This window comes from Phyllostomus hastatus, unplaced genomic scaffold, assembly GCF_019186645.2.
Source record: "Phyllostomus hastatus isolate PE091 unplaced genomic scaffold, TTU_PhHast_1.1 phas_scaffold_216, whole genome shotgun sequence".
NCBI classification, from domain to species: domain Eukaryota; kingdom Metazoa; phylum Chordata; class Mammalia; order Chiroptera; family Phyllostomidae; genus Phyllostomus; species Phyllostomus hastatus.
The window spans coordinates 7,268,686-7,292,526 of NW_025334018.1; the positions used below are offsets into that span (position 1 = coordinate 7,268,686).

The window sequence follows — 23,841 nt, forward strand, 5'->3', positions numbered from 1 at the left end:
GCGTGAGTCCGGAAGTGGCCAGGACCCGGCCAGGACCGCCGCTGGTAAACCTTGTAAAAGCTCTGGCGTTGACAGCTGGAAGGCAGCTGGGACTGTGGCGCCCCCCTCCTTGTACCCACCGGCCCCATCCGATTGCCGAGCGGAACCCTCCTCAGTCCTGGAACAACCTTCTTTAAGGTAAAAAACTTTATTTTACCCATTTCCTTCACCTCTTCTCCTATCCCCAGTTCTCTTTTTCCTCTCCATCTCTGGGGAGGTGACACTGACTGTCCTTCCACCTCTGGTCTCCACAGGTCTGGCCTCTGGGAGGAGTAAGGCAGGGGACTGTGTAAAGAGGGTGCTGCTTGGTCCCTTCACTTTCTGCATTTGAAACCTCCTCCGCCACATTACAAGCAAACACTGTAGTGGTGGTTGACTTATTCTAAGGGGACAATTTAAACCTTTAGTTGCTTGAAGATTTGGGTCAGACAGAAAAGGAGAATGGAGTGGGACAGTAAGGGACTTGCAGGGAGGAAAGTTCCTTGGTGGAGAGGTGGGGGGTTGGTTATTGAAGCTCCCTACCCTTTTTATAGGCTTCTTCCAACTTTTGGCTACTCAGTGCCACTGCTAGGGAGGAGCCAGGGCTATTTTAACTCCCTCACACTCAAGCAGAGATAATTCCTGCTGGAGACAACGTGTAGGACTTGAATTGAGGAAAAGAATGGAATCCTGACTGGCCTGAGCTCCCTCCCCTCATCCTTTGCTGCTGTGAAACACCCTGTGCCCCACCCCACCAGGTGTGCACCTCGTGGATGGAAACCCTCCATTCTGTTTCCTGCCCCTCCTTTTAAGACTTAGCCCACTTAGCTTTGCCCAGTTTTTCTGAGACCCAGCTCCTTCCCATGTCCAGCACCTGGTTTGTTTTGGCTCATCCCCCCAGACAAGCAGCTGCACAGCCCCCATTTCATCATTGATCACTTCTGGCATTATACAGAGAAGATAAGAAGTGCTGCTTCTTATCTACTTTTCTCTAAGCTGTTTAAACTTTCCCAGGCTCATCCTAAGTGTCATTTGGGAGGTGAAGAAAGAAGGAAATAGAGAAAAACTGAGTGTCAGGCCTGTAGGCAATTTCTGCTACTCTGATTCTAAATTAACAACATGTAAATGAGGTACGGTTAGCATAAATTATGTCTGAATCAGGAGGATGATCAATTTGAGTGACTAGGCATATTGCATTAACTTTTATGTTCCTCAACTTCATCTCCCAGGCCTTACCCTTGCCCTAGATTCCTGCAGGATTACAGGAAGCATGGTCTCAAGTTAGGAAGAAGCCAGAGAAGACAAGATTTCTGACAAATTTAATTCCTCACCTTTTCTTACCGCGTCAGGGGTGAGGGGAGTATGTTTTCCAGAGGGCAGATGTTTTTCAAAGGGTGGGGTTTGTGGCTTTTTATGGTTTACTATGCACAGCATTAATTAAATGTCTGTCCCTGCTGAACTTGATGTTTAGTGCCAGTGAAGAGCAGGTTAAACAGGTCCAGTGTTCACATCTAAAATCACCTAGATGGGAATAGATAGAAAGAACATATGCACATGTAAATGAATGTAGAGGGAGTATTTTTTATGCAAATTGATAATCAGCATTTTGTATTCTATATACATAGTGGCAAGAGTATCTGTGAATTAAGGTGGTTTGGGGAGCAAAAAGGAACTGAGGAGAAGTTGGCATCTCAACTCTAGCTGTGCAGAAAAGCTTACTGAAAAAATTAGGAGGGGGTTGGGGGGTGGACAGTGGTTTTTGTGCTCCTAACCTGAAGTTATTTATTAGCACAATCTCTGATTCCAGCCCCTAGAGCCTACATTTCCCCTCTCTGACCTACAGGAAGTCCCTCCCAAGACCTTTTTGTTGTGGTTTGAGATTGTGTAAAGCTCAGTGAAATCCTTTGAGGAGGAATTCTTTCTCAATGGTGTTTCATTTTTAGGGGCATGGTGCGGACTCTCCGCCTTTCCCCTCTTCCCACCAAGCCCTGCGTGACTGTTCATCTTTCTGCCCCTGCACTAGGCAGAGAAAGGTAGCCCTCAGGATTCAAGCAGCCTGTGTGCGCAGCACGATCCCCTAACAGCCAAGGGGTGAGGCTTGGTCTAGGGCTGGAGGAATTACCTCCGCATGGGCTAAGGTGGGGCTACCAACCTTACAGAGCGAGCTGAAGAACGCCCCTGAAGAATGCCCTGTTAAATAACCATTAGCATAATTTTAACATTTCTTTCTCCATTTCTTTCCCTTCTGTCTTTCTCCTTTCATTCTCCCTTTCTCTGTCTTTTCTGCATTCCCTGTCCTTATCTGTTTCAGGGAAGCCGACCCCACCCGATGTCTTCAATCCCACTGGAATCGTCCCTCCCAAACCTGAAAGCCCTGTACACTCCTTGGCCCCATCTGATCACGGCAAGTTAAAGGTGAAAGGTCCCAGCCTGGGGCTGCTCTTCTGTTTACCCAAGCTGACAGAGACACTAATCTCCCCCTCTAGGAGTGGCTGCGGACATTATCCAGCCTTCCGTACCACATTCCTTTTCTAAGACTTCTCTGGGCCTATTTGCTTTCCAGCCCAATGATTTCTTTTTTATTGGATGGTCTCTCTTTTGCAGTTCAAGCCTAGACTGGGCAACTCCCTGAGGACTGTAAAGTCCTTTGGTGGCCCCCAGTTGACCTCTTCTGACCATGGAAAACCATCAACCTGAGCACCCGATCTCTGTCAAGGCCAGGACTGCAGAAGCAGTCAGCCCTGAAAACCACGAGGTGCTATCAGAACCGGAAGAGCACCGCCAGGACGAGGATGCTGGACAGGCTGATGGGGCAGCCAGAGAGGCTGTTGGGGTGGCTGGAGAGGCTGATGGGGCGGCCAGAGAGACTGTTGGGGTGGCCAGAGAAGCTGTTGGGGTGGCCAGAGAAGCTGTTGGGGTGCCCAGAGAAGCTGATGGGGTGCCCAGAGAAGCTGATGGGGTGACCGGAGAAGCTGATGAAGCAGCTAGAGAACAGGAGCCAGAAGATCAAGGGTCACTGCCAGTCCAGGGCCAGGATAAACCTGAGTCCCCTCCACCTGATGCTAGCTCAAACCAGCTGGGGCCAGCCCACCAGACACCACCTGAAGCAGAGACAGTGGGGGTGCACTCCAGGCCCCAGGAGCTTCCCCAGTCCCCCAGGGCCCGACAGCCCGAGCTGGATTTCTACTGTGTGAAGTGGATCCCCTGGAAGGGAGCACGGACACCCGTCATCACCCAGAGCTCTAACGGCCCTTGTCCTCTCCTCGCCATCATGAACATCCTGTTTCTCCAGTGGAAGGTAAGAGGGAGTTTGGCTGGGGCTCAGAGAAAGTGTGGGGTAGAGGACTGTTCCTGACCCACCTCCTTGGTCATCCTGACTTTCTCAAACCAGTCAAAACTTTCCAGATTACTCTTGCTATCTCTCCAGCTTGAACAAATGAGATAATATGCTCATAAAAACGAAACAAACCATTCTGTCCTACTCCTATATCTTCTTTCTAGCAAATGGGAAGGCCTTGCAGTATTTAACATTCACTCCCTTGCTTGCTTGCTTGCTTTACAAGCCTCTTTCCACCACATCCACCGCTGTACAGCCCCTGTCCTCCCCCTGCCTTTCCGTGGGTTTCTCCCTCCGTGCTCTGGGAAGGGAGGCACATTCATGGCCGACCCCTTGATCGCCCCTCTTCCTCCAGGTAAAGCTGCCCCCTCAGAAGGAAGTGATCACATCAGATGAGCTCATGGCCCATCTTGGTGAGTGACTGGGCCTCGAAGAGGAATCACACACAATTAGAGGCGCTACCATTCAGGTGGAAATCCAGAATATTGAGGGACTTCCCATTAGGGGTTCTGGTGTGTCGGGGAGGGTGAAGGTCTTGGGGGCATCTCTGTAAGGCTGGGCCATGAAAAGCAAAAGTCAAGGTGTCAGGTGTCCTGGGTTGTAACCCCGATTCTGTCCTTACCTTGCACATGTGACCTTGGGTGGGCCCTTCATCTTCGTGAGCCTATTTCTTCCTCTGAGAACTGAAAGGTCAGGGTTAGATCCTAAGGCCCTTTCCAGCTCTGAAAAGCTGTGGTTCTGTGACATCACCCCCATCTGTTCTCCAGAAGAGGAAGCAGCTTTGGGGACAACTGGCGGGGTAGGCTGATAAAGAATCCTGTCTTATAGGAGACTGCCTCTTGTCCATCAAGCCCCAGGAGAAGTCAGAGGGACTTCAGCTTAATTTTCAGCAGGTAAGCCAAAGGCCTGCGGACAAAGGGGTTTGCGGGCTTGTAAGCAGACAGCCAGGCTATTAAGAGACACCATTCTCAGGAGGGTTTCTTGGTGCCCTGACTACAGTAGGTCAGTGGATTGGGCGTCATCTTGCAAACTGAAAGGTTGCTGGTTCAATTCCCAGTCAGGGCACAAACCTGGGTTGTGAGTCAGGTACCCAGGTACTTGGTTGGGGGTGTGCTAGGGGCAACCAACTGATGTTTCTCTCCCTCTCTTTCTCCCTCCCTCCCCCTCTCTCTAAAATAAATAAATAAAATATATATTTTTTTAAAAGAGGGTTTTTTGAACCATAATTTCTTCCTTCAGGAGGAAGAGGAGAGTAAATCTCTGTCCTAGAAAATATGTTCATTATATAAGATAAAGAAGGGTTGGGGCAGGGGAAGGAATGGTATGGCTTATAAAGGAACCAGGGATGAAAAGCAACAAGATTAATTTTTTACTTCTAGGGGTGGAAGTGGAATGCGGGGGGCAGGCTAGACCATCATTTTCTTTTCTTCCCCCACCTTCTTTGAGCTATAATTGATATATAACATCGTGTAAGTTTAAGACATACAATGTGTTGACTTAACATACCCATGGTTTTCTCTTCTGCCTCCAGAATGTGGACGATGCAATGACAGTGCTGCCTAAACTGGCCACAGGCCTGGATGTCAACGTGCGGTTCACAGGTGTCTCGGATTTTGAGTATACGCCCGAGTGCAGTATCTTCGACCTACTAGGGATACCTCTGTACCATGGCTGGCTTGTTGATCCACAGGTGAGGGCGACAGGGCCCAAATGAGGCTCTTACACAGTTCAAGCTGATAGAGAAGCATAATTTTGTGGGGTGGGGCTTAGGGAGATGGGGGTTAGGGAGGTAGGGGTTTAGATTGGCTTGGGAGAGGAATGAGGTATAGAGGCAAGATCCAATGGAGAATTCTTTGAATTAAGAAAAAAAAATTTGGTAACATTCAAATACAAGCAAACCATTTGTAGTTCTTTAGACATCAAACGTTTCAGGAACCTTTGGTGGTAGGGTTGCAGTCCTTGTGGGCTTGGTTCATCATTTCCTTCCTAAAAAGATCTGAGTTTTTTTTTCCGTACCACCCTGCTCCACTGCCCATGCAGAGCCCTGAGGCTGTGAGTGCAGTTGGGAAGCTGAGTTACAATCAGCTGGTAGAGAAGATCATCACCTGCAAGCACTCCAGCGACACCAACCTCGTCACAGAAGGTGAGGTCCCACCCGTCTCCTCCTTCCGTGGATCTCATGTGGGGGGAATGGTGGCCACTTAGATTTGTTGTTCATTGTCTGTCTCCCCCCAGCACATCCCCTGAGAATGTAAATGCCGTGAGAGGGAGTTTGGGGAACAGTGTCAGTTAACTGATGTGTACCCTTAGTGCAGTGCCTGGCACAAGGTGGCTGCTCAGTGACTGTTGGTTGAATGAATAAACAGAGCCAGGCTTCAGGGGACGGGTTACACAACGTGGGACCATCCCCAGACCTTTGGGCAGGGACTCTCTGGATGATCCTTCTTTCTGTGGCCTTTGGATTCAAGCCAAGGCCCCACCCCCGCTCTGTGCCCCGTGGCAGGTCTGATTGCAGAACAGTTCCTGGAGACCACCGCGGCCCAGCTGACCTACCACGGACTGTGTGAGCTCACCGCAGCTGCCAAGGAGGGTGAACTTAGCGTCTTTTTCCGAAACAACCACTTTAGCACTATGACTAAGCACAAGGTGATGAGGCAGTGCAGGTGGGGGAGGGTTGGAATGCTGTTTATTTTCTCATCCCTTTTTCTTCCCGGTCAGTGTTGCAGCCAGCACAGGGTAGATTGGGCTCTGGTAACAAATGACCCCTAAAATCCCTGTGGCTAGCCACGGGGTAGGTTTATGTCTCTCTCATGCTGCATGTCCACTGCAGGCTGGCTGTAGCTCTCTCCCATTGTCTTCACTCTGGATCTCAGGTGGACAAAACAGCCTTTATCTGGAATGGAGGAGGGACACCACGTACTCACGTTTAGTGCTTCTGCCTGAAATGACACGTGTCATTTCTGCCAACACCTCATTGGCCAGAGCAAGCTGTAAGGGAAAAGGCCTGCCATGAGTGCGACAGGAAAGTATAATCTTCTCCTGGGAAGGAATTTTTTTCCTAAAGATTTTATTTATTTATAGAGTGAGGAAGAGGGAGAGAAACATTGATGTGTGAGAGATACATTGATTGGTGGCCTCCTGTACACCCCTAACTGGGGACCTGGCCTGCAACCCACACGTGTGCCCTGACTGGGAATCGAACCTGTGACCTTTCCGTTAGCAGGCTGGCGCTCAGTCCACTGAGTCACACCAGCCAGGGCAGAATGGAATTTTTGAAAAATGCTATAGTCTTCCCAAGTTAGAAATTATCTAAGCCCTCTAGGAATTGAGAGAAGAGGGAGGGGTCTTTGGTTCTCCAAAGATTTATCCTCATGAGCACTGGGTGAGTCCAGAGAACAACGGGAAGTGGGGTAGAAGCGTGATCTCGTGTGGGACCCCAGCTCTGAGGACTCCGTGCTTGGCCACAGTGACCACCATACTCCCACGCAGCAGACCGTACACTCAGACGTCCCTTCCCTCCCCCCTCAGCCACGTGTGTTCATGAAAGAGCCACAAGCTCTGACACTGACACATTCCCCCTGGTACACCAACTGGGTCAAATGGTCTCTGTGCATCTCAGGTGATTCTGGGCAGCAAACTGCTTCCATGTCGCCTATCCCGCTCATTAGTGCTGTCGTCTTCCTTGCAGAGTCACCTGTACTTACTGGTCACTGACCAGGGCTTTCTGCAGGAGGAGCAAGTGGTGTGGGAGAGCCTGCACAATGTGGATGGGGACAGCTGCTTCTGTGACTCTGACTTCCACCTAAGTCACTCCCTGGGCAAGGGGCCTGGAGCAGAAGGTGGGAGTGGCTCCCCAGAAAAGCAGCGGCAGGTCGACCAGGTGTGTGGGACTTTTCTGGCATTGGCCAGCTGCATGCACTGTTCTCGTCTAGAGATGGTAACATCGGACACCTGTGCCCCTTTGCTCTGTTTCCTTGGGACCATCTCCATGCTTGGTGTATATTCTCTGTCACCATAGAGATACACTTGGCTGTGTATGCTGCTCTGGAGGAGGGGGAACCAGAGAAGTTGAAGGATGAGGAAAAACTAGTTTGGAAACCTCAACCTAGCTCGAATATCTCCCAGGCCACAGCCCACCTCACCACCCTGTTCTTCCCCTCTCTGTAGGACTACCTGATTGCCCTGTCCCTGCAGCAGCAGCAGCAGCCACAAGGCACGTTGGGTCTTAGCGACTTGGAGCTGGCCCAGCAACTTCAGCAAGAGGAGTACCAACAGCAACAAGGGGTCCAGCCTGTGCCAGCAAGGGCCCCGTCGCCCCAGGTGAGCCCCTAGCACTCGCTGCTCCACCTGCCGGGTGTTGCACCCCTGCTTCTCCCCGTCCAGACACTGGTTATTGTTATTCCCGCAGTCGTGTCTTCGAGATTTCCCTTGGGGCCCTTCTCTTGTCTGGGTCCCTTCCTATCTTTCTCTCCCCGCTGACCCTCCCAGTCCTGACCCTGCTACCATCTAGAATCTCTGTTCTTGTGCTCATTCAAACTTGTTCAAACCGATGACCACTTGCTAAATCCCACACAGGCGAGAGGAGCGCCGCCCGGACGCCCAGCCGGAGAGCGCCGGCGGAGGCCAAAGCCAGAGTCCGACTGCGTCCTCCTGTAGCGCTCGCTGCCGGGCTGCCCTGCCTCTCCTTTCAGAGGCTCTGGCTACTTTGCTTGCTCCCCTAGGTCAGCCCCTGAGATATGCAGGGTAACTTATTTATGGACTGTTGGGGATCACAGCAGGCAGTAAATGTCAAGATCACACTCAGCGACATCCTTGCCCTCAAGTGCTGCGGCTTCTCTCCCTCCCAATTACCCAGGGCAACAGTGGGACTGGTGGGGTGAGGACTTCTGGTTCCCTACTCCCCTGTCCCAGAATATCACACTACTGTGGAGACTCCAGGGTGAGGTCCCTGTCTAGACAGCATCTGCCTGGCTTCCCACCCTCACTGACTGGGTCCTCTGGCCATCCTGCAGGTCCGTCCCCCTTGTTTCAGGATTTGGTTTGGATTTCTATCTCCATTATCTGTAATGCCTTCCTAGGGGTTTGGAAATAAAACCTGATTCCTGAGATCTGTTGTTTGTCCTTACCCTGTATCAATGGGGTTAAGTATTTGACCCCATGGAGGAATGCAAAAGGCGGGGGAGGGGAAAGAGGTGTGAGGGGTTGCCTGTCACATCGGACAGAGCCAGCAGGGGGAACCACAGCCTGTTTTTCCTTGTTTTTGTTGATCTGTTTTTTGATAGGTCTTCTTTGGGAAATAGTTCTCTCATTTGGAGGCGGGTTCTCTCTTTGGAGATACGGATTTGGGGGTTGTGCTCCCTGCTAACCTGAGACTTCCCGGGCAGGCCAGAGGCAGCTTGATCCTCTGCTTGCCTCCCAGTTTCTACAGATGGTCCTTTGCTACCTCTGACCATTCCTGGCCTTGTTCTGATTTTTGTTTCTCAGTGATTTTACCTAAAATTTCCTGGGGAAGAGAGAATAATGCGGGGGCGGAGGGACACCCCGAGGGGAGAGGGGCTGTTGATAACTGTAGCACTAGAGCCCAAAACAGGATTCCTGTTGAGTAACCCAGCGCACGTCTACTTCCAGGCCTCCTCCCCACCCACGTCCTGCTCCACCCTAACTTCAATCAGGGAACACAAACAAGAATGAAGTTGGCTAAAGCCGACCGGCATCAGTGAGGTGTTCTGTGCAGGGTATGGGAAGGATGAGGCAGGGCAGAAACTGTCCAGCAGCTCCTAGTAACCCACGTCCAAGACAGAGCTAGGCGAGTCAGGTGCAGGTACGGAAGGGACAAGGCCAGCCCCACTTGCTGTTGTGGCACCAGGTGCCTAGCCCGCCTGTGACCTTGTTAAACATGACTGCCATTTTACTCTTCTGAGCTTGTCCCCAGGACTGGGAATTACTGGAAGCAGAGACAGAACCACTCCCTACAGCCCCTGGCAGAAGATAACATCGGAACAAACTGCAGCCTCCCGTTACCACACCCCCAACGGCCCAGGGGCCTCACCACAGCAACCCCCACCCCCACTTTTAAAATCCAATTATAATCCAATAAAAGCCCAAAGCCCCCACCCCTCAAGGCTGGTGTATCTCTCCACACCAAGCCCCTCTCCTTTCTTGGAGAGTGAATAAAAACTTGATTCTTTACACCTGCCTTTCCTTGTGAATGCTTTCACAACCCGTACCACTGACCACTGTAACAAGTATCACTTTGAGATGAGAGAAATTAAAGGATTTAAAAGAAAACTTTGAGTTCCAGCCTCAACAAGAAGCTCAAACGTGCAATTCTATTTCTGGCCCAGCTGGTCTCCTGCAGGCTCAGCCAAGCATGGGATCTCAGATCCTGACTGTCTGTGCGGACGGAGGGGCGGAGTGGTCTCAAAGGTCTTCAGCCCTGCACAGCGCTAGTAGGGCTGGACGGCAGTCCCCTCTCACTGCATCCTGCAGACAAGAGAATCAAGTGTCAGAGAGGCCCGTAGCTCTGTAGCCCAGGCACTCTGCCCCCTCCCTTGTGCTGATCCAGAGCTTGTCTGGAGCCCAGAGTCTTACACCAAATTAACCAAAGACTCGTGAATCATCCAGGACACAAGCTCAGCTGTGTGCAGGGAGTGCAGTGGGGAGGTGAAGGGTGAAGCTGTCACCTGGAGGGAAGAGTAGAGGGACTTCCCAAATTTCTTTTTGAACTCAGCTCGGATGCTTAGCAGGTCAGTCTCGCTTCTAGAGATAAGGATGCGCATCAGGACTTGGTAATTGGGCTCAGTTCCCTGGTAGAGGAAGAAACGAATGGGGTGGGGTGGCAGTAAGATTCTCACAGATTCTAGAAAGTGGGGGTGAGGTGAGAGTAGAGGCAAAAGAGGAATATACATCATCTAGGGCACAGGTGGCAAGCACAAGGCCCGAGGGCCATATCCAGCCCTCCACCTTGTTTTATCCAGCCTGGCATCTTGTTTCTACCTGGCAGCAGCACCGAGCTCTCGTTTAACTGTTAAGGAGTAGTTACATTCATACAGTCCAAAAATTACATTCGGTCCTTTGAAGGCAATTGCGAGGCTGATGTGGCCCCTGGTGAAAATGAGTTTGACATCCCTGATCTAGGGGAAGAGTTGTCTCTGTCCTTATGGAAGACCATGCAGCAGGGAAGATCAGGCTCTGGAGGAAGCTGGAATCCTATTCTTTCCTTCCATTTGACTTTCCTGGCCCTGCCACTAACTAGCTTTGAGCCTCGCTCCTCCAGGGCTTGGTCGTGGGCAGCTCCAAAGGCAGGTACTCAGAACACAAGAAAGACTGCTACCTGTAAAGACTTCCCTCATGAAAGCTGGGAAGGCTGTTTTTAACTTCCAAGTTAGTGAAGATCCAAGGAGGACACCCTGCCCGACTCCTAAACTGAGCTCAGGGGGCTCTGATAGGGAGCGGAGTCATGTGACTTCTGGTTCTGATCTGGACCCACCAGGGCCATCTCGCTGCCTCATCTTTACACATCAGTTTCTCCCTGTTGGACCCCTGGGGTTCAACATCACTGTCTTCTTTCCTGTCTTTTGGTTAGAGAAGGTACTGGAGGGTTCGGTATAGAAATAATAGAGGTACAACACATGACCAAGGCATGGATTACAATTGATTATAATAAACAGGTTATCATGAGAGATTGTTAAATAAAAGCTTTTGGTTGCAAAAAAATCCTGTGTGTGCCATCAGCTGTGCCCTGGCTGCCGTTTCCTAATGCCCTCTTTTTCAGCGTGTGCTCAGTCCCTTGGCCCACACTCATGACATCTCCACAGATCATAAACTCCCATGAAGAAACAAAAGGAAATGATGGGCCCTGGGTGGCTCAGTTGGATGGCGCGTCATCCCATACACCAAAAGGTTGGGGTTTGACTCCTGATCAGGGCACATACCTAAATTGTGGGTTCAATCCCCGGTCAGGCCAGGGTGTGCACTGGAGGCAACTGATGGGTGTTCCTTTCTTATATCGATGTTTCTCTCTCTCCCTCTCTCTCTCATCAATAAACATATCGTCAGGTGAGGATTAAACAAAAAAGAAACTGATGAAGTAAAAAGAGGATGGATTCATTACCTAATTGTCAGTGGTCCTGATAGCTACTTAATTTTTTTAATCTTCACCTGAGAACATGCTTATTGATTTTAGAAAGGGGAAGGGAGGGAGGTCGGGGGGGAGAAACATCTGTGTGAGAGAGAAACATTGATCAGTTGCCTCTCATATGTGTTCCAACCAGGGACCAAACCTGCACTGAGACATGTGCCCTGGCCAGGAATCAAACCCGCAACCAATTGGTCTAGGGACAACACTGCAACAAATTGAGCCACACCAGCCAGGGCTGATGGCTACTTCCTTTTGAACTTCATGTATCATCCGTTTTGTACTGTGATAATGATTGCCCATTGCTCCCCGGTATCCATTCTTCCCTTCTTCCAACTCTTGTGACTCCAAAGTTGTAGAATTAGAACAAGAGTCACTCATTAACTGAATATTCCCACTGGTACACAAGTGCCCTCCACACCAAACCTATATTAAACATAAACCTAGACTTGGTACTTGAGAAGATACTTGGCATCTGAATGGCAAACTTTTTTTTAGGACTTTCTGCTTTTTAAAAAAAGTTTCAGAAAAATAGGCCTATAATTTTTTTGACTCCTATTTCTAAGATAAGTCTGGTGATTATATTCAAGAAAGTGGGTCCTGTATCCAAATACATACATCACAATTATTCACTGCTGCAATACAAGTTTGTTTTACAGCAGTAAACTAGGTAACCACAGCTCTTCAAGTGACGCTGAGTGTCGACTCATTATAATAGTGCAGGCTTTACTAAGTAAGTATAATCATCACTGTGAAAATGGAAATCTCTAGATGATAAAACAAGTGCTTTTATGTACTGTCTTTGGTTGGTTCTTTGTTTTGGGGGGCTTTTTTGGTACTGTCTTTTGAATAGCTGTCAACAAGGCATGATGGTTTCTCAACCATTATACCAAGAGCTATTCTATTTTTATAATATTCAAATTTTAGGGGATTTTAGTATTCATAGGTTTTGGGGGACAGTTGTACTACTGGGAGACTGGGCTCAATGAGCAAAATGGCTGGACTCTGCTTATGAAATTACTCCAACCAAAGTGACCAATTTAATTATGAATAATGTGGAACCAAGTGTGACCAGTGTGGAGAAAGGCGGTCCTAAGTGCTAAGAGCACTTACGGTAGAGTTACAGGCATACCTTGGAGGTGTTGCAGGTTCGATTCCACGCCATCATCATAAAGCGAATATCACAATAAAGTGAGTCCCACAAGTTTCTTTGGTTTCCCAGTTCATAGTAAAATTATGTTTATACTATGCTGTAGTCTATTAAGTGTGCAAGAGCATTATGTCTAGTGAAACAATATATATATTTTAATTTTAAAATACTTTAGTGCTTAAAGATGCTAACTATCATCTAAGCCTTTAGTGAGCTCTAATCTTTTTGCTGGTGGAGGGCCTCACCTTCAATTTGTAAAAAACTCAGTATCTACGAATGCAATAACACGCGATGGGACTGTGTAGACCCACACCTGCGGTACAGACCAGGAACTGACATGTGGCAGTGCAGCGGCCTCCAGGACCATGATGTGTTGTGCGGGGAGAACATCTGCCTGAACAGCTATGTGACCTTGGACAAGGCATCTAACTCTCTGTGCTTCGGCCTTTCCTCTGTAAAACGGGGATCAACGGGAACACGTGCAATGTTTCCGACAGTTCCCGGCACACCGTGAGCACCTACGAAATGCTGGTTCTCGTCATTATTCTTGCTGGTGTTGTCACCATCGCCATGCTGGCAGCACTGAAACCAGAAGGCACTGTCTTCCGGAGCAAATTCATATCTATAGTTGGCCACCTAGACATTAATCAGGCCAAAATTTTAGCCTGAGTACCCTTTAGGGTCAACTCTTAGCTTACTTGTCCACCCACAGCTCGCTCCTCTACTCTCGACAAGACAGTCGGTAAACCTAAGAAGAGAGCTGCAATGTGTTTATAAAGTAAATACGAGATTGTCACATTAGCAGCAGCATGAAACTCCCTCTCTCTTGCCCAGGAGGTATCTTCTCCACTTTTTGCTCCTAAAGGAAGAGGGAAAAGGAGTGTCCCTCTCACCTGGAGGGCTTGATGAAGTTTATCGGCAAAGTAGAGTGCTGTGTTCCTGATCACCGAGGCTGGAAGCAAAGAGGGAAAGATGGAGAGAGGAAGCTCCAGCTCCAGGAGACTCCGACCCATGGGTCCTGAGCAGGCCCCTACCTAGGCTGAGCAGAGCCATCTGGGCATCTCCACGGAAACGGTTCCGGACAGTGTGCTCCAACTCACGCCCAGTGCACCGCTGGTACTGATCAAACACTGGCGGTATGTGGGAAGGGAGTTAGAAAGATAAATGTGGGGTGGGGGTGTCATCACAGAGAAGGGTGAGCCCTCCCCATTTTCCTCAGCCAAAACCCATCATTACAGCAAGCAGGCGAGACAAGAGGGCTCGTGTGTACCTCGGACAAGGTGTTCAGGATTCCGCTGAGTGAGGATAAGGACCCATGTGCCCTCTGTGCCGGGTCCTTCAGCTTGCTTCAGTGCCTGGGAGTGGGAAATAAGTCAGGACCATTGATTGGGGGCTGGGGAGCCAAGGTTATGATGTTCCCAGAATCCATCACCATGATGGTGGAAATGGGATTAAGGATGGAAAAGTTATTTTAACCTGTATATTAGTTGCTTTTATTTATGGTTAAAAAAAGAAAAAAAGGGAACAGGACTACAAGAGGGGTCCTGCCCCTGCAGTTTGTAATCCCTGACTTTGGGAAACCCTGGCACTCAAGGGAGTAGGTAATCCCCAAGGGAGAGTCTGGGGAGGGTCCCCACCCAAATGCCTGTAAGAGGTGACAGCTCGCTTCCTGTGAGTTCAGGAGTCAGAAGTTAGATGAATGAAAAGGCTTCGGATGTAAGGCTACCTGACATCCCATGCCCCCACCACACCCCTGAGGACTCCTTCCCCAAGGCAAGGGCAGGTCTGTGGCATGAGCAGGTGCATGAGTCACTGGCTCTGAGATACAGTAAAGGAGGTGTCTTACGTGCAAGACCGCACAGACTCTCAGCCCCGCTTACCTGGACATCCTGTTCTGTGAGGTTATAGTCAATGATTTCGGAGCAGCTCTCACGCCCCCCCTGGGAGGAGACAGTCTCTCAGGAGAACTCTTTGAGGGGCAGGTTTTATCTCCAGGCCGACAAATCAACCTGGTCCCCCCACAAAGCCCTCTTGTCCATCACATCAAAACAATGCTCCCCACTCTGCCCCATACCCTTCCCAGATGGTGTAACTCCCTTCTTTTGCAAGTCAGCCCTCCTCACCTTGGCCAGGGCCAGCAACAGGTTTTGCAAAGTGCCACTGGTCTCAGATTTGATGTCCTCCTCAGCCTCTACCTGGAAATCTGGGATGGGGTCAAGAGCTCTCTGAATCCTCCTGAATTTTCTCAAGGTGGATGCCTGTAGGACCTGCCGAATGTCTGGCCCACTGTGCCCTTCCAAGCCTGCCAACACTGCTTGCAGTAGCTTGGTGGCTGCTACTCCCAGGGTGGACGGCCACCCTGAACGCATCCCTAAGCTGAAAGTACCCCACGTGCTGTGGGATCATGTGCTGTGGTGTAGCCTCATCTCCAGGCGCCAACCTGCTGCGGGCAGGAGGCATCTGCTGTTCCAGCCATGGCCAGGCAGTGAAGAGGAGATAAGGAAACCCATACGATAAGGTGAGATGGCAAGGAAAAGTGATGTGAGAGGTAGGATGTTACAAAAGGAAAAGAGCAGGAAAGGGAGAAAAGGAAAAAAGAAAAACAACCAGGGAGAGAGGCAGGAGAAGGATTAAGAGATAGGTCAAGACTGGACATCAAAGGAAAATTGGGAAAAGAAATAAAGTGAGTTGAGGCGAAGATGAGGGTGAGAAAAAGCTAGTTTCCAATTAGTGGGTGAGGCCTGTGGCAGCCAGGAGCCTGAGAGGTGACACCTACAACTTAGAGAGCAGGTCCCCACCTTGCCCCCTGGCTGCAGCAAGGTTCGGTTCAGCCTGGGATGTGGCGTGACGGCAGAATCAGCACGGGGCTGAGAAGATGACACAGGTGCCCTTGGGACTGTCCCGGTGCCCAGCACTGTCATTACCTTGGAATCTGCCCTGGAGCCCCAGCCCAAGATGGTTAATCATTGCTTCTTGTTTTCATGATCACATCTGTCTGTCTCCCTGGAGAGACCAGCACTGGGTGGGGGCAGAAGGCCGGAGGGAGCCCCAGGTAACAGAACTTGGGCAGACAGGCTCTCAGAGGGCTGGCTCAGCCGGACCAAGCGCCAGAGAGGAGGGGACAGACCCTCAGATCCTGTTCCAGCTCCTGCCACCCGCTCCGTCCGGCTCCTACCGTGTTTGTAGACTGCCAGGCACTCCTGCAGCTGGGGTGGGGTGCGGGTAGCAAGGATTTCCAGAACCACATCCTCAGCAGAACCTGAGTCCTACAAGAAATTGGGAGACCATGCTGAGACTGGGCCATGTCGTTAGGATGGCAGAAAGCAGATGCCGACCACGTGTCCTTCTAAGGGTCACCATGAGACGTTGGAATCGGACCTCTGCCAAGTCCCCTCCTCTGCAGTGGGCAAAGCCCAGCCACTCAGCCTTCTCCTTCGCCTGGTGGTGACTTCATTTCCCAGACACCCCATCGAGCCTGTTGTCCTTTTACCTTCAAGGCTGTCCTCAATTCCTGGGCATCAAAATGGGCTGCTGGCCGCAGCAGAGCCACCACGATCCTCTCGAAGTTGCCGGAGAGTGCCGCCTGCAGAGACTGCAGCAAGTCCTACAAGTGGAGCCCACGGTGGAGGAGCAGCTCGAGGGGCAGGCCCCAGGCCTGCGGAGGTCTGGGAATATTGTCTCAGGCCTGAAGCTCCGCCCCCATTTAACCAGGAGTCAGGGGGCGCCCACTATTGCTGCAGCCCAAGCCTTCCAGGGACTTCCACCCCGGCTCACTGCTCCAGGGAATCCCAGGGGGCTCACCTGCTGGGTGCGCTCCTGAAAAGCTCGCGAGATGAGCTGCCTCTGCTCTCTGCTGCGGTTGGCCAGCACGTCCGCAATGGCAGTGCGGTCCACGCCTGAACCAAGACGAGGGCTGCGCTGTATGCTGGGCACACCCCAGCCAGGGTCTTTACAGGGTTGGGGTGCCCTTGCCCCTCAGACTTGAAGCCTCCAGAGGAGCAGAGAACAAGATTCCGGGAAGAGCTGAAAGCATAGGAGCAGGGGTCCTATCACCCCACTTCCATTTGGTCTTAAAAGAGGATGCAAATAAGATGCCAAAGTAGAATGCAAACCCTACCCAAATATAGGCAAAGGTGGCCTGTGTGGCGGGAAAAATAGCTTTTGGGGATCAGCAGACTTGGGTTGGGATTCAAGCTCTGGCCTGGTGGGCTGTGTGGCCTGGGGCAAGCCTCTCCTCGCCTCCCTGAGCCCCAATTTCCTCCTGGTGCAATCAGTGGACGGAAGACTCAGCTCCCAGGGCATTGTGAGACTGGCTGTGACACACCTCCCATTGCACCTGCCATACAGGAACTAAGGCATTCCGAAAACACTTACTGAGATCTCAGTCCCTCCCTGCCAGATCTTTCTTGGTATACAGACTGGCTTCAAAAAGCCAGACCCCCACCCCAAGTGCAGAGGGAAAGGGGCTCACCCTGGCCTGCGATGGCCCTCAGCAGCCTCTGCACGTCCTTGTCCACACTGAAGCTCAAGAAGGTCCTGAGGGTGCCCAGGGTCCCCCACGCTGCAGTCTGTGAAAGCAAGGAGGCACCACAGGTCTGCCCACAGCCTCCCCAGCGGGGCACTGGTGTGGCCCCAGGGCCCGCTCTGCTTCCCTGCTCCCAGCCCCCTCACACCCTGAGCTGATAAAGTTCAAGTGGCTCCCACAGTCCCAGCAGCCCCTACCTTTCTGGCAAGGCCCAGGTGGCTGAGGATCTCCTGGGTCAGGGAGAGCCCCGTTTTCCCACTGGTCACAGACATGGTGCAGCCGGCTGCCCTGGGGAGGGAAACAGCAGCCAACTGCGGGAAATTTCCAGCCCTTCCGGGCCTCTTTATGACCTCTAGGCCCCGAAACCTGGGCTTCCATTGCCTGTTCATTTCCCTTGTTGTAGAAAAAGAGGACCTTAACCTGCTCGGCAGGTTCGGGAGCTCGAGTGGAGGGGTGAGAGGGGAGCCCCCACCTTCCCCACCTCTCGCCCTCCTTCAGGAAACAAGGGCTGATCAGGGATGCTGCCCAAGCTGGCACCAAACAAACCCTCCCTGACTGCAGGGCCGGCCCCTCGCTCCCAACCCTTGGCCTGAAGTGGATGACCCCTTTCTGAGGTCCAAGTGCTCTTGCTTCCCCGGCCTGGCTGGGCCCTTGAGGAAAGGCGAGGCAAGCTGGCAGGAGCAGTAGGTGGGGTGGGAGCCAGCTCCTAACAGCACCGTCCCTGCTTCAGCCCCAGCCCACCAAGCTGCCTACCTCCTGCCTGCCTCTCACCCTTGGAGTCTCTAGCTGGGTTTCTAAGTCAGCAGGTGCAATTTCTGAGCTGATGTGAGTTTGTGTTCTTGTGGGGACATGGGTGCCTGGATGAGGGAGCAGGTACTCATGTTGGAAAGGAAAACTCCTTTTTCCCTCTCCCAAGTGATCCACAAGCTCCCACCCCTCCCGATCCTGGGGGCCCAAGTCCAGTGCTTACCCCGAGGTGCTGGGGGTGAGGTGGGTGTCGTCACAGCCTGGTGGCGTGCCTGTGTGGGTACTAGCTCCTGTGTGGCCTGGTAGAGGTGGGGTGGGGGGGCATGTGCAGCCCAGGTGGAACAGCCAGTCAGATGACCTCTCTAGCAGACCAGCCCAGCTGTTTTCTGGAGCTCTGGCCCCTCCCAAACGTGGGAGAGGACCAGGCTGTACTGGGTCCCACAAGCAAACACCTCCCTACCTAGCATCTCTCCTCCCAGGAACTGGGCCTCAGCCCACGCGTGAGAACTCTGCTCGGCTTCTCAGCAGCTCAGTCCCGGACACAGGAGGCTTTGTGCATTGCTTTCCCAGGGGGGCCAGGTGGGACTGTAGAAGTCCGGTCTCTACGGCCAGCTTCTGACCTGGCCCTGCCTCTGACTCCGGCTCCCTGGGGGGGCAGGTCAGACAGGCTCCAGGCTGATTTCAGGTTGATAGAGAAAAACCTGTTGGGGCACATACCAGCGGGGCACCCCAGCCTGCACCCCAGAGGGGGTCCCAGCCCAGAAACTCCCTTGACTATTGCCTTATTAGAGTCAGCCAGCTAGGGTGGGGAGGTCCAGGGGACTGTTTCTCTCTGTGGAGAAGGAAGGGCACAGGCATTTGGAGGTGAGAGCAGATCAGCAGAGTCAAGAGAGAAGAATGCAAAGGGTGTTCCTTCTGGATAGAAGCACTGTGCTCACGAAAGGCAACAGGGAGATGGGGGAGGCTCCCCAGGTCCCTGTTTCTTAGATTCCTTCTATTGCCTTTTGGCTGCCAGGACTGTTTTAGCAGCTGGTGATGCAACTGCCGCAGCTTGGCCGGGTGCTGCCAGAGCACACAGCGGCAGGTGAACAGTTTTGAGGAGCCTTAGGGGCCCCTGAGCAGGCAGTTACTCAAACCTCAGAGCCAGCTCCCTAGGGCCTGGGAGCAGGCTCCTTCCTGCCTCCCTAGTGGGGTCAAGTGGGGGCTGGGCCCAGAAGCTAGAGAGCTGTCTCCATTCCTCTGCCACTGGCCCAGCCCAGGAAGGCCCTCCCTGTTTTGTCATGTGAGGAGGTACCTGCGGCTCTCCTACAGAGGAGAGCAGGGCTCAGGAGCTGCCCGGAAGGGAGATTTCCATGGGGCAGTTATTGCTCCTCACTTTTCTCTCCCGTTGAAGTGGAAATCACGCACTGGTTTTTGCTGGAGGACGTGGGTTCAGGCCCTAGCACTGCCACTTGGTATGTTCTGTAACCACAGCTAGTCATTTCAGGTCTGTGTCTGTTTATTTACCGCCCCCCAAAAGGGTAGGGGGGAATATTGGGAAACGCTGGCGGGGGCTTTTTGGGGCACCCCGAGGACAGGCTGCTTGGGAGGATGAAATGAGGTTGTAGATGTGATGACATCTGACAGAGAAAACTGCCTTGTAAAGTAGGGTTGCCAGATTTAGTAAATAAAAATATAAGACACCTAGTTAAATTAGAATTCCAGACAAACAATTTGTTGGTATTAAGTATAACCCAAATATTTCATGGGATATACTTATCCTAACAAATTATTTGTTGTTTATCTGAAATTATAATTTAAATGAAGATACTGTATTTTGCCTGGCAACCTGAAAAATGGGACTTATTTCAGAATGGTTAAAGCAGAGGTCCTGAAGCCAGACTCCTTAGACTCAGAATTCTGCTCTTCTCTGTGACTATGGCGACTACCTTAACCTTTCTAAGTTTACTTTTCTCATAGTCAAAACGGAGAGAGAGTGATCATATTATAGGTGAATGTGTGAATTAAATAACAATACATGTAAAGCACTTTCGCAGAGTACTGGGCACAGAGTGGTAAGTACACATGTCAAAATTTTAACTAATATGCAATAGTAAATATTGCTATAATGTTATTTTACAATGATAACTTATTATTAACTTGGCTCCCTAGGAGGTCCAATCTCTGCTCTCCTCTGCAACTTCTTTCTTACCATTCCCAGATCTGGCCACAAGAAGGTATCGGTAACCACGGAGAACCGAGAGCCCCCTAGTGGCTACTTGAAATCCTGGAGGCTCTGGCTCCACACAGCTGTCATAGCCACTTCCTTCCCTTGTTGAGAAATGCAGTCTGCTGAAGACCTCAGGTTCCTAAGTGGACTTGGTGGGTAGTCTAGGTCAGGGTAAGAGCCTGAGGTAGGCATCTCCTCAAGGGTGCCCAGTGAGACAGACCTCAGGACACAGGCCGGAGACTTCCTAGGCTGGGTTACCGCAGTATAGTGGCTCCACAGCCAGTCCCTGTGCCTTCTGCGTTCTGTACCCTTCAGAGTCTCTTCTGGGAACACATCCCAAGTAGGCTTAGGGGGGAATGAAGGGAGAAAGGGAGCTCTTGTTTCCCCAGCCCAAACTCCGCACGAGACTCCTGGCTGATCTGCAAGGCCGAACTCCGCATTTGGAGTGGGCAGGCAGAACCCCAGTCAGGTGGCAGAAGCACAGTCCTACTTGCCCAGGAGTAATGTTACAATTGCTCCACGGAAACTTGGTATCACATCTTCTGTCCCTTGGTTTTGCTTTGTTCAACTCCAGGGCCAGGCTGAGGTTGTTTTCAAGTGCACTAATCACTTTCTACTCCCAGCCTCTAATTTTTAGAATTTCAGAGTTGGAGATCTTAGAGATGTCCTGGTCTACCACCCTCTGGTTACTGACTCAAGGTGGCGGAGTGACTTCCCAAGACCATGTTGGAACCAGAATCAAGGTCCCCTAATTTCTTCTCAGTGTTTTCTTTCCCACTCAGAGCAAGGCATGGCTGATTTGGGGTCCCTCTGAGTGGAACACGGGGGGACAAACAGGAACACAGGGAGCCTCCACTGTTGACTCGTGACACCTTTTCAACTCTCAACTCCATCTTGCTTTTATGTAAAACTTAACGAAGAGGATAAATTCTGAGAAATGCACGGTCAGGTGATTTCATCGTCGTGTGAACATCACAGAGGCACTTACACACATCTAGATGGCACAGCCCGTGACACACGCAGGCTGCATGGAATAGCCTAGGCTGCAAGCCTGTACACCATGTTACTCTACTGAATATTGTAGGCACTTGGTACACACAATAGTATTTGTGTATCCAGACACAGAAAAGGTACAGTAAAAATCTGGTATAAAAATTAAAAAATTGCACTCCTGTATAGGGTACTTACTGTGAACGGAGCTTGCAGGACTGGACGTTGCTCTGGGTGAGTGAGTGAGTGGTGAGTGAATGGGAAGGTCTAGGACATTACTGCACATACACTACCGTGGACTTTATAAACACTGTGCACTCAGGCTACAATTTATTTGAAAGTTTTTTCTTCAGTAATAAATTAACCTAACTTACTATTTTTTTACCTTATAAGCTTTTATTGTTTTTAACTTTTGACTCGTAATAACACTTAACTTAAAACACATACTGTATAGCTAGCTGTACAAAAATATTTTTCCTTATATTCTTATTCTATAAGCTTTTTTAATTTAAAAACTTGTTTTAATTTATTTATTTTTAGAGAGAGTGAAAGGGAAAGAGAGAGGGAGAGAAATGCCCATGTGTGAGAGAAGTGTGAGGGAAACAGATGGGTTGCCTCTCGCATGCCCCTGACCGGGGACCTGGCCTGCCACCCAGGCATGTGCCCTGGCTGCGAATTGAACCAGCGACCTTTCAGCTCGAAGACTGGCACTCAACTCACTGAGGCACACCAACCAGGACCTAAAATTTTTTATTTTAATTTTTAAAAAACCTTTTTTGTTAAAACCCAAGACACAAACACATACATTAACCTAGGCCTACACAGGTCGGGACCATTGACAGCCCTGTGCCCCCCTCCCCCCACATCTTGTCCCCCTGGCAGGTCTGAGGGGCAAGAACAGGTACAGAGATGTCATCTCCAATGATAACAATGCTTTCTTTTGGAATACCTACCTGAGGGTCTTCTTGAGGAGTTGGCACTCTTCAAAAATATGTCCGTGGTGGTTTGCTTGTTTTTTTCCTTTTATTTCATCATATATTTGTTTGTAAGATTTTTGAAAAGAAAAAAAAGGCCAAAATGGAGTCATTTTTGATAAGCTAGATTACCAAACCAAAACTTAATAATTAACCTAATTGCAGTTTCAGCTTCTCCCAGGAGTGGAATTTTAAAATCAATCAGTCTGGAATTTCCCAATCAACTTTAGTGAAGTAATTTGCCTTATAAAACCCCTGCTGATGTGGCTGGTGTGGCTCAGTGGGTTGGGGCATCTGCCCCAGTGAAAAGGTCCTGGGTTGGGGGTGTGGGGGAGGCAACCCACTCCATGCTTCCCGATTCATGAGGTTTATGAATTCCTTAATAAAGCCAATTAGATCTTCAAATTTACTCAGCTGAATTTTGTTCCTTAACACAGGTAATGTACTATGAACGTTTATCTCTGTTAATGAAAGCCTTTTGGTGTTGGGGGCCATGTTTTCAAACTTTTTTTCTTTTCAACTCACAAGGCAACACCTTTAATAAACTTTTTAAATTAAAAAGATATTTGAGAGGGGAGAATTGAATGTGGGAGAGGGTGGGCAGGGCAGGGGAGAGTAATGGGGGGAAAATGGAGACAACTGCAACTGAACAATAAAAAAAGTTAGCTCTTATTACCTTCATTGAAAAGAAGAACAAAGTTTTCAAACTTTCTAATAAGCTTGCTGAAGTCTTCAAAAGCTCCTGCTAAACCCTTCAGTGAATATTTTAGGGGTTCTTTTTCTTCTCCTGCAGTTTCCTTTCCTCTTGCCTTTTCTTCAGTGGTGTGTTCCTGTTCCAGCGCCAACAACTTCTCAAGTCAGTTCCTCGGGAAGCCCCTCTCAGTTCCCAGTGTCGTCCTCATTCATACCCAGATCAAAGTTGTTCGCCATCTTAACCACAGCCTCATCAGTTCGTGCAACAACATCTGCAGCACAACGATGTTAAGACGGCTAGGAAGTCTCTAGGTGACGGGAATTCTTCAGCTCCACTGTAATCCAAATGGGCTGCCTGGTACCTATATGTGGTCCCTTTGGACTGAACTGTCATTATGCAGCACATGACTGTACCTTGCATTGATTCCAGAATACAGAGAAATTTCTCCTGGCAATTTTTTCTCCCCAGAATTCCTGGCACTGGAATCCCCCTGCTGCTGTACTAGCCAAGCTCTGCTCCTTGATCCACACAGGCTTCTGTGTTGCACCTGCAGCCTTATCTTATCTGGGAAGACCCACTCTCCACACCTGAGGTCAGGTCTTCTCCAGTTCCAGAAGCCTGGCCCAGATACCTAATCCCAGCCTGAAGGCTGGGTGGTGGGGTGGTGTCCTCTGCCTCTGGGACACCTCAGCAGCCCTGTGGAGGAAGTGAGTCAGTCAAGGCAGGCAGCTTGGGGCATTGTGGGTGTGGCTATGCCAGCCAGGGACAGTGGGGGATGGGTCAGAAGGGTGGTGGTCAAAATCTCCTCGTCCAGCCAGGGCCTGTGTGTTAGCACGTGTCCCAGTTCTGCTGACAGAACTGGCAGCATCATTCTTATGCTGCCTGCGGCTGGGTTTTCTCCGTCCACTTTCTCTTTTGTCTCCTGGGGGAAGGGCGACACACCCTCTTATCTTTATTTCTCAGGCCTTGGCAATCTAACATTCGCCCCCAAACTTCCCCTCCCCATGGCTATCTTAAAAAAAGTTGACTGGTCTTCAGTCCTGCAGGTCAGGGGAATCCT

The 23,841-nt window shown here is 50.5% G+C and overlaps 2 protein-coding genes across 8 annotated transcripts; one reads left to right on the forward strand and one right to left on the reverse strand.

The window, feature by feature from the left end:
* The first annotated feature begins 38 nt into the window (after positions 1 to 38).
* Positions 39 to 8,463, forward strand: MINDY1 (MINDY lysine 48 deubiquitinase 1). Of its 3 annotated transcripts, none has more exons than XM_045817042.1 (11): positions 40 to 177; positions 2,330 to 2,433; positions 2,623 to 3,316; positions 3,711 to 3,768; positions 4,184 to 4,248; positions 4,887 to 5,045; positions 5,396 to 5,498; positions 5,859 to 6,001; positions 7,044 to 7,235; positions 7,523 to 7,675; positions 7,931 to 8,463. In XM_045817042.1, exons 3-11 carry the CDS (start codon positions 2,696 to 2,698, stop codon positions 8,009 to 8,011), a joined length of 1,575 nt encoding a protein of 524 aa, XP_045672998.1. In that variant the 5' UTR covers positions 40 to 177; positions 2,330 to 2,433; positions 2,623 to 2,695; the 3' UTR covers positions 8,012 to 8,463. The 3 variants fall into 3 exon arrangements, with proteins under 3 accessions (XP_045673000.1, XP_045672998.1, XP_045672999.1); XM_045817043.1 differs by having other exon boundaries at positions 2,330 to 2,422; XM_045817044.1 differs by lacking the exon at positions 2,330 to 2,433 and having other exon boundaries at positions 39 to 177.
* Positions 8,187 to 22,892, reverse strand: ANXA9 (annexin A9). 5 transcript variants are annotated; one of them, XM_045817049.1, is made up of 15 exons: positions 22,764 to 22,892; positions 22,067 to 22,133; positions 18,138 to 18,213; positions 17,365 to 17,455; positions 17,114 to 17,210; positions 16,444 to 16,538; positions 16,133 to 16,246; positions 15,818 to 15,908; positions 14,766 to 14,845; positions 14,523 to 14,582; positions 13,913 to 13,997; positions 13,677 to 13,772; positions 13,536 to 13,594; positions 10,039 to 10,161; positions 8,187 to 9,838 (listed from the first exon to the last, which is right to left on the reverse strand). In XM_045817049.1, the coding sequence occupies exons 1-15, from the start codon at positions 22,767 to 22,769 to the stop codon at positions 9,776 to 9,778; spliced, it is 1,203 nt and encodes a 400-aa protein (XP_045673005.1). In that variant the 5' UTR covers positions 22,770 to 22,892; the 3' UTR covers positions 8,187 to 9,775. The 5 variants fall into 5 exon arrangements, with proteins under 5 accessions (XP_045673005.1, XP_045673008.1, XP_045673007.1 ...); XM_045817052.1 differs by lacking the exons at positions 22,067 to 22,133; positions 22,764 to 22,892 and adding an exon at positions 17,921 to 18,024 and having other exon boundaries at positions 18,138 to 18,546; XM_045817051.1 differs by lacking the exons at positions 22,067 to 22,133; positions 22,764 to 22,892 and adding an exon at positions 18,375 to 18,545.
* Between the last annotated feature and the right edge of the window lie 949 nt (positions 22,893 to 23,841).

What these genes read in the sequence shown, in the direction of transcription:
- ANXA9 (XM_045817049.1), bottom strand. An exon ending in GAGGGCCATCGCAGGCCAGG is followed by an intron (nt 16,539 to 17,113) that starts GTGAGCCCCTTT and finishes GTCTTGGTTCAG; the next exon opens with GCGTGGACCGCACTGCCATT. An exon ending in CCTGGCAGTCTACAAACACG is followed by an intron (nt 14,846 to 15,817) that starts GTAGGAGCCGGA and finishes ACCCCATCCCAG; the next exon opens with ATTTCCAGGTAGAGGCTGAG.
- MINDY1 (XM_045817044.1), top strand. Translation starts at nt 2,696, where the DNA reads ATGGAAAACCATCAACCTGAGCACCCGATCTCTGTCAAGGCCAGGACT. An exon ending in AGCAGCGGCAGGTCGACCAG is followed by an intron (nt 7,236 to 7,522) that starts GTGTGTGGGACT and finishes CCCTCTCTGTAG; the next exon opens with GACTACCTGATTGCCCTGTC. An exon ending in CAAGGGCCCCGTCGCCCCAG is followed by an intron (nt 7,676 to 7,930) that starts GTGAGCCCCTAG and finishes AATCCCACACAG; the next exon opens with GCGAGAGGAGCGCCGCCCGG.